Source organism: Crassostrea angulata, chromosome 3, assembly GCF_025612915.1.
Source record: "Crassostrea angulata isolate pt1a10 chromosome 3, ASM2561291v2, whole genome shotgun sequence".
Lineage (NCBI taxonomy): Eukaryota > Metazoa > Mollusca > Bivalvia > Ostreida > Ostreidae > Magallana > Magallana angulata.
Window position 1 is genome coordinate 51,704,386 of NC_069113.1, and position 9,036 is coordinate 51,713,421.

General features: G+C 33.8%; 1 protein-coding gene and 1 long non-coding RNA gene across 2 annotated transcripts; both read right to left on the minus strand.

Moving 5' to 3' along the window:
- Positions 1–3,110: 3,110 nt before the first annotated feature.
- LOC128175788 (uncharacterized) lies at positions 3,111–3,464 on the minus strand. Its single transcript, XR_008242720.1, has 2 exons — positions 3,338–3,464; positions 3,111–3,233 (listed from the first exon to the last, which is right to left on the minus strand). It is a non-coding gene; the product is annotated as an uncharacterized LOC128175788 (long non-coding RNA).
- Positions 3,465–4,240: 776 nt separating this feature from the next.
- Positions 4,241–8,773, minus strand: LOC128178236 (uncharacterized). The gene is made up of 7 exons (XM_052845315.1): positions 8,571–8,773; positions 7,864–8,058; positions 7,677–7,779; positions 7,126–7,343; positions 4,830–5,189; positions 4,468–4,508; positions 4,241–4,363 (listed from the first exon to the last, which is right to left on the minus strand). Coding segments are annotated over exons 2-7 (819 nt in total). The 5' UTR covers positions 7,959–8,058; positions 8,571–8,773; the 3' UTR covers positions 4,241–4,361.
- Positions 8,774–9,036: the final 263 nt, after the last annotated feature.

Below are 9,036 nucleotides of genomic sequence, written 5' to 3' on the forward strand. Positions count from 1 at the left end.
AATGAAAAAAATAACTTTTGCAACTAAAATGACAGAAACTTTACAAATGCGATAGGATAGGTAACGATGATAAGCTTATTTAAATATTAAAAGATGATGATACAGTATGCTGTCAAAGGGAGATTACATTTAGAAAGTGAAAGTAGAACTTAAATACATGTGTATGTATGCTGGCAGGAATCCCATGCTGGCATCTTATTATATTGTGCTACTGCTACTACATGTATTATGCTTACCTAAATTGGTCAACATCATAATGATAATCCAATTAAAACACAATAATGAATTCCTTTAGCTGATCTTAACTACCGTAATCCTTTTCTGCATACGGAAAACACAGACATATGTATGGGTGTTGCTAAAACGCGGAACGGAAAACGGAACGGAATGGAAAATATCATCACGTTTATCGCTTAAAAAGGGTATAGACTGGCCAGAAACGATTTACTTTGTATCTTTTATTTATATCTAATGAATGATTATCAACATGTTGCTATCTTATTAATATTCATATGAATTTCTATCAATTATAGCATTGTATTCATTCGGCTTTAGTTGAGTACGAAACGGAAAAATCAAATGTATACGAATTGTGAAACATTAACATGATTAAACGAGCAAATTAGCTATAACTTTTTACTTATTTCTCTTATATGGTATTGCTGGCATATTAGCGTAACGTACGTACGCAGTTAGTGAAAGCGTTTTATGCGTGTTTTGAGTATTTTTATATTACATGTATTTTCAAATATGATGTACATGTATGTACTTACATCAAAATTGAATTTTCGGTGTTCTAGACGATCTTTTATCATACAGACGATACAGTATCATTGAGATGGAAGAAAAAAACTGTAGGACTGACGACATTAAAAAAATTAAAATACAGTAAACATTAAAATACCCGGTAATTTGTGAAACTAGTAATTTGTGAAACTAGTATTTTTAGCAATGCAATTTTGTTTACGTTTGCATTACAAAGCATGCAGTTGTTTATTCCAGCAGCTATATACATATGATCCGAATAGAGAGCTCTAGACGTTGCCTGGTTTGATTTTCCGATTATATATTGGGACTATAGTCTGTCGATCCCAAAATATTCATGCAGCACATTTGGACGATTTATAATGGAAAATGTTGACATCTTTTCTCCATTTGGAAGTCACTCAGAAGACCTTGCACAATTTTTCAACACCATCATCCGGGTCTGTTAAAATGCAAAACCCCGTAGACTTCTTTATTTTTAGCCGTGTATTTATACCAGCTGATAAGCTAGAGAGGACGTTTTAAAGAAAGAATAATGAGAATGTTTAATGCTTCTAAAAGAGAATCGCTTGAACCCTGAGGTATATATAAATATACAGCAAAAAGTGAATCGAGGATATTTTGGGACATAATATAGTGGTCAATGCATGTACTGTTAATTTTGAGGAAATAAATATTCTTGAATAAATAATCTAATATTGCTAATCCTTCAAAAAATAATTAAAAAGGTACATAAAGTATATCGTTTTAGCATACTTAACAAATCTATGAGGTAAATAACATTAGATAAGATTTTCCGTTTTTCTTCCGTTCCGTTTTCCGTTCCGCGTTTTAGCAACACCCATGTATGTATACACGTGAACCCATCTAATCGAAGAGCTGGGTAAAACTAGTACCCGCTAATGAGACATGCAAACCTGTGTTGTGTACGTAACTTCAGACAAAGATCAGTCATTTGTAACATGCATGTATTTTTATGACCTATTCTTCAAATCCACTTGCACTATTTTATTAGGTAAATAACAGCTTTAAGGTGGTGCAGGACACCTGCATATTGTGATGTACATGTATACTTCCTATTGAGATAAACAATAAAGTATGTTGACTATTGATTAAATATTTACCCCCCAAATAATGTTACCTAACATTGAAGCGCAATGGGTTAGAGCGTTTACATGTCTGTAAGAGCATTGGGGTCCAAGGTGTATTTTTGGTAATTTACGAATTTTCATGGGGAGGGGGGGGGGGTCTGGACCCCTCACTCCCACCCCTTCTCTAAATCTGTGCACACGATGATGTTCATGTAGGCACACAGAAGCAAATCTAAAACCGGCAACCGCCACGGGGAGGGGGCATAATTTAATTTTTAATTTTGTTTGTAATAATTATATAGACCATTATACTTCCTATGACATAAAATGTTAAGATTATTGATTAACTGAAAATTCACTGCAAACAGTTCTACCCCAAATTGCACATAAAGTGCTGCTCATGTCACGATGTGTATTATCATATGGGCAGGGATCTCATCCTTCAGTTATGAAAATTATAATTTTTAAATGTACTACCGGAGTTTGCATGTAGCCTTCATTTTTAATTAAACTGGTATAAAACAGTGTTATTTAGGGGCAAACACATGGTGCGGGTATTACTGTCTAATGACAGCATCTAGTTAATGCTGAGGTGGATTGAAAATACACATCCTATAATTACAGTTTTAATCCAATGTTTTCTCAGACGTCCGCATTAATTTGTTCCCGCCCATTTCAAATGTTTTGACTGTAACAGGTAAAATTGACGCAAGTTGTATATTTCCAATCTTGCCAGTTAATGTTTCGCGGTCTTATCATAACCCTCGCCATTCTTAAAAAATAACCCCTCTTAGTAAGTCTGTCGATATATTATCGAGAATGTAGCAAGCACAAATATAGACCCCGTCCAGGTATATGTGGTGTGTACGGTGTGTGACTGTACATATTCTTTATACGAAATTGTTCACATACGTGTTTTATATTCATCAAAATTAAACTTGAATTTTCGATCAAATAAATAGGGACACGAGATTGCTGTTAAATGTGTAATATGCAGGAAAGTTGAATCTTTACACAAGTAATGACGTTAAGTTAGTATTAGCAAGAAAAATTCGTCTTCAGTCTTAAGTTACAAATTTTTAAATAAAAATATGATTCAGACCACTAATTTAGTGTAAAGAATAACCTGTTGCAAAATCCAGGAGTCTCTGCTGTCATATAGTTTCTGTAAGCACTTATTGTTCATAATAATTATACTTTCTCCTCAATGGGGTAAATATTTGTAATACACAATAATAAACAGGAGTCATTAACTATAATGAAAACAATTCTTTATTCTTTTATTACAATCACGTCTAAAACACATGAACCATGAAAGACTCATCTCACATTTTCTGTGAACTATACAGCTTTTTATTCTCCTTTCATCTTTAATTTCTAAAAGAGATAAGATTAGATATTTTTATGTCAAAATGTTTCTCCATCAAAAATATATTTTATGAAATAAATAAAGTTTTCTATCTATTAATTGATAAACTTACATTTCTCATCAGATTTCTTCTTTACTTCTATATAGCCAGTACTAAAATTATAAAGAGAGACATCTTTAATACCGTATTTATTAAAGAAAATCCTTTAAATGGTTCATTAATCATTAATAATTCAACCGGAGTTTGCATGTAGCCTTCATTTTTAATTAAACTGGTATAAAACAGTGTTATTTAGGGGCAAACACATGGTGCGGGTATTACTGTCTAATGACAGCATCTAGTTAATGCTGAGGTGGATTGAAAATACACATCCTATAATTACAGTTTTAATCCAATGTTTTCTCAGACGTCCGCATTAATTTGTTCCCGCCCATTTCAAATGTTTTGACTGTAACAGGTAAAATTGACGCAAGTTGTATATTTCCAATCTTGCCAGTTAATGTTTCGCGGTCTTATCATAACCCTCGCCATTCTTAAAAAATAACCCCTCTTAGTAAGTCTGTCGATATATTATCGAGAATGTAGCAAGCACAAATATAGACCCCGTCCAGGTATATGTGGTGTGTACGGTGTGTGACTGTACATATTCTTTATACGAAATTGTTCACATACGTGTTTTATATTCATCAAAATTAAACTTGAATTTTCGATCAAATAAATAGGGACACGAGATTGCTGTTAAATGTGTAATATGCAGGAAAGTTGAATCTTTACACAAGTAATGACGTTAAGTTAGTATTAGCAAGAAAAATTCGTCTTCAGTCTTAAGTTACAAATTTTTAAATAAAAATATGATTCAGACCACTAATTTAGTGTAAAGAATAACCTGTTGCAAAATCCAGGAGTCTCTGCTGTCATATAGTTTCTGTAAGCACTTATTGTTCATAATAATTATACTTTCTCCTCAATGGGGTAAATATTTGTAATACACAATAATAAACAGGAGTCATTAACTATAATGAAAACAATTCTTTATTCTTTTATTACAATCACGTCTAAAACACATGAACCATGAAAGACTCATCTCACATTTTCTGTGAACTATACAGCTTTTTATTCTCCTTTCATCTTTAATTTCTAAAAGAGATAAGATTAGATATTTTTATGTCAAAATGTTTCTCCATCAAAAATATATTTTATGAAATAAATAAAGTTTTCTATCTATTAATTGATAAACTTACATTTCTCATCAGATTTCTTCTTTACTTCTATATAGCCAGTACTAAAATTATAAAGAGAGACATCTTTAATACCGTATTTATTAAAGAAAATCCTTTAAATGGTTCATTAATCATTAATAATTCAACCGCCAAACAAAATATACTCTCACCTGCCCCTTAAGGACGAAGGACCTAATTCACTATATAGCGCACTTAAAAGAAGTGACTGTTACAAACATTGAATTCTCAATATTATGCCAAAATCACTAACACTCAATGAAAAACGCATATGACGCAATATAAAGCAGTTCTACGTCATCAATTAACACTGTTAAACATATTAATAAACAAAATTTTGACTCGAAAATATCCAATTGACTTACTGTTCTCCCATCTTGTACATCCCATACATACAGACTAAGAATATTCCAAGCTGGGCGGAGGTGTGAAGTAACAGTCCAAACACAACAGGCCAAGAGAACTCTTCCTCATTCAGGTTCTTGGCCCCTTCCCTGTGGAAGGCCTCTTTGTATTCTGCCGCTGTCTCTCTGAATGTGGTCTCTTGCTCGGAGGGAGGTGGGTCCCTCCAGTGTTCTTCCCTGGCCTTCCTCTGGGCTGCCAGCTCCACCATGTACTGTTTGTACCACTGGTTGTACCGGTTCTGTAAATCACTTAGACGCTGTTCCAGTATCTCCTCCTCAGTCATGCCTTTCTTTTTGTCGCGTTTCTGGTTCCAATCCCATCTGTAAAAAATAAAGATCAAAATCTTCTATAACAACAGACACTGTCCACGACAATGACCTTGTAGTTGTAATCCTCAAATTTAAATTGTATAATATAAATGAATCTTACTGTGATGCAAAAATAAACAAAAGTTCCAAGACTATAAAGGATCTATTGCGAATAACAATTGAATTGACCTATAGGGGAGATGGATTTCCTCAAAAAATCACTTTTGAAAAAGTGAAATTTGAATTTGCATTTTGAACCTATCACACAGCTCTTGCAATTTTATTATTAATCTTCAAAGTTGGCTAAAACAGCAATATCTCCCTAAAATGGTATATTTCTGCACGGTTTTTTGCCTAGATATCCTTTAGGACTGGCCTGCCCCTAATAAATCTAAGATATTTAGATAGGTTTTGTTCAAAGGAATAAATTAAGAGAGAATTATCATAGGGGCACCCTGGCTCAGGGGTCAAACTTTGCAAAACAAATTGACCAAAATTTTGGAATCTGAATTCTATCATAGTGGTCTGTATTTACATTTACATTGAAGAGTGTAAGTTCTGGATAGCTCAGTAGGTTAAACCGCTACATGTAGCTATGTAATACATTGTACGTGATATTTTTTAGCCCTGGTTCGATTCCATCTGTGGGCATACTTTTTCCTTTTTAATTAACGGCATTTATAAACACCTTTTCTTTCTTATTTATGCAGAAGAAGATATCGATGGAAAAAGTACATGTATATACTAACTACATGTAAAAGTAATCAACCGGAACTATACCTGTGTAAGCATGCTTTGTTTGAGAACAAGAGTCATTCACTCTGTGTTACTCAAAACAGGTGCCATGTAAAAAAAAATCATGCCGATCAAAAACTGAACATTGTATTTGCTTTGGGTGGGTCATTTAGAGTTTGAAACCCGTTCCCTTGTCATCCCGGCATCAGGTAGGAATGCAGCTGTTAATACAGAAAAGAGTTCAGTTGAATATACTGTGAATAATGATAGTGTCCGAATGCCTTGTAAAAATCATTCTACATCTACAAACACCATTCTTCCTGTTATTTCTGTTGAAAAAACTAAGGTGACAAGCATTATTTGTAGCAAAGAGTCAAATGGTTTGGGACCTTTGAAATTGCGTCAAGCAAGACTTTCGATAGTTGCTAATGTCCCTGAGTGTAAACAAATGCATATAAAGAACATGTATCGTATTATATTTACATTTTGCCAGTGTCTTTGCCTGTGATAACACTACGTAACAATTTTGAACTATAAAACCCATAACTTCATATGACGCCAAATTGAGGCGCCAGCGGGGTTTGCTTATTTATCTTTAAATATTTAATCGTATCATGGCTTAAAATTATATAAATATAGGTAATAAGGAATCATTCTTTAAATATTATGAGGTTATAATTTCGGTTGTGGCGTTATCAAATCTATTATAAAGCCCTTCGGGCTTTATTGGATTTGATTACGCCCTGACCGAGATTATCAAATCATAATATTCAAAGAATGATTCCTTATTCCTTAAATAGAAAATAAACTGAAAATAAAATTTACATCAAGTAAAAAAAGTGACCATAACTCATACTGCTCGGACAACAACTGTGAAACTTTTTTTTCAATCACTATTATGAGAACTAGAATAAGAAGTAGAACCTAAGAGTTTACTGTGTATATGGCCTGGAATCAAGTAGCAGTACCGGTCCTATTGAGCAATTAAATTGTTATTTGCAATAGTTCCTTTATCTGAAAATTTTAAGCTGAAATATATATATATTCACTATACATGCCATGAACAAAACAAAACAATTTAAAACCTTCTCAGTGTCAATTTTAAAGAATGGTTGGTGTAATATAACTTCAAAATAGGGAAAAATGCATTTATCCTCCACATAAGATTCCTCCCACCCTCAAATTCACCTACACACATGCATTTTGTACTTGCATTAGGTCATGGTGACTTAAATCATTCTTTCTTTCCTCCTCTTCAAACATGTCCCGGCGAATACTTCTATCACTTCTACCTCCACGTTTGTGCCGAACTCCCACTGACCCATCATACTCTGCCCGCTTTTTGGGATCACTAAGGAAAGTGTACGCTTCATTTAATCTCACAAAGTTAGTCTGGGCATTTGGGTCACCTTGGTTAGAGTCTGGATGGAGCTGAAATTTACACATAAATATATCTTTTCTATAAGAGATACTAGTACCAAATCAATTTCAGTGTTCAACTGATTAAAAAAAAAACATTCCTATTGATGTAAAACTGAAACGGTACAGATATCTTTTAGAACAGATCTACATTTTTACTATTAAAACAGATTAAAATGTATTAATCCTTTTGAATGCTCTGAAGTATTGCAACATTGCATCATGTTAATTTTTGAAAGAATTGTAATGATATGTATTGTATAAAGTAGTAGCACACACCACATAAAAATGAGAAATTTTGAAAATGGAATTTCCATATCTACCTAATGTTTCCAGAGCTCTCACCTTCTTACACATAGAAATATATGCTTTCTTTATATCTTTCAACGAAGCATCACTATCAACTCCTAAGATGTCATAATGTGATCTTTGGTCACTTGAAAAATTCCTAAAAACAACAATGACATGAGCACTCCCACATTAACTATTTAAAAATAGTAGAGACAAGAGCAGACTTTTAAATATGTCATACCTTTTAATTCTATGTACTGGCTTCTGTTGTTTAACAAATTTAATGCATCTCGAAAAATTTCTTCGGAGAAAGCATTGAACAGAGTAAGAAAGCATGTTTTATCAAAGGTCCTTTTTTTCCCTTTATGAACCAAAGCACTGCATCATTGGGCATCATCAAATATATCTGCACCTTTGGACTGGTAAATGTTTTTAACTACAAAGGAATTTGAAAAGGTCAAAATTATATTGAAGTGAAAAGTTATTGTAAACAGTAACTCAATTACTTTACCAGTACAACTGCATGCAGTCAGTCTGTTTGTTCCAGATCTATGGTACTTATTACTTTGCCAAACTTCCCCAATGGGTATTATGTATTTTTAAGTGGCTAGTGGAGAAGACTGAATTTGTACAAACTGTGAATAAATAAAAATCAAATCTTTTTTTCTTGTGTATACAGATTCTCTTTACAGCGAGTTGACTTTTATTTAGTCTGACTAGTAGGGAGTACTGAAGAGAAATGAGTAGGGTGGTATGTGAACCTTCCAGTTCCAGAGATTTACATTGTCTATATAATTATACAATGGGACGGTTGACCAAATTTTGGAGACGGATTAGCCAGATTATAGGGGACTAATTGACCGGGACGGTTTGATTTTCTGTACGGATTGACTGGATTTCCTCTCCAAGTATCTGACTTTGTGACTTTGAAGAAAGAAGTAAACATACCTTGCATTACAACAGTTCCATATTAAGGACAGTGTTTCGTGTGAAATTAAGAAGTTGATAGCTACGGATAGTTTAATGGTGCACGATCTCCAAATTGTGTAGCTGCCCTTTATCCAGAATACAGTTCAAGACTCAGCGGTCAGACTTACATAATTATTTTTGGATTCACTATTTTGACCAGATGCAGCCAATCGAACACCGAAGTAAAATAATAAACGTAAGCTCAGAACCCTTCAAGGTTTCACCATCTGACTGTGAGCATGATACGAAACTCTCCGTGGGGTGCCAGTTAATCCATTCCCAAATCAAACCGTCACGGTCAATCCGTCCCTTGGTTTTTGGCTTATTCATACCCAAAATTTGGTCAAACCGCCCAACAATTTTGTTCATTATCTGCCCCCAAGTTTGGTCAATCCGTCCCCAAGTTTGGTAAGTCCGTCCCCAAGGTTTTGTATTCATTTTCATT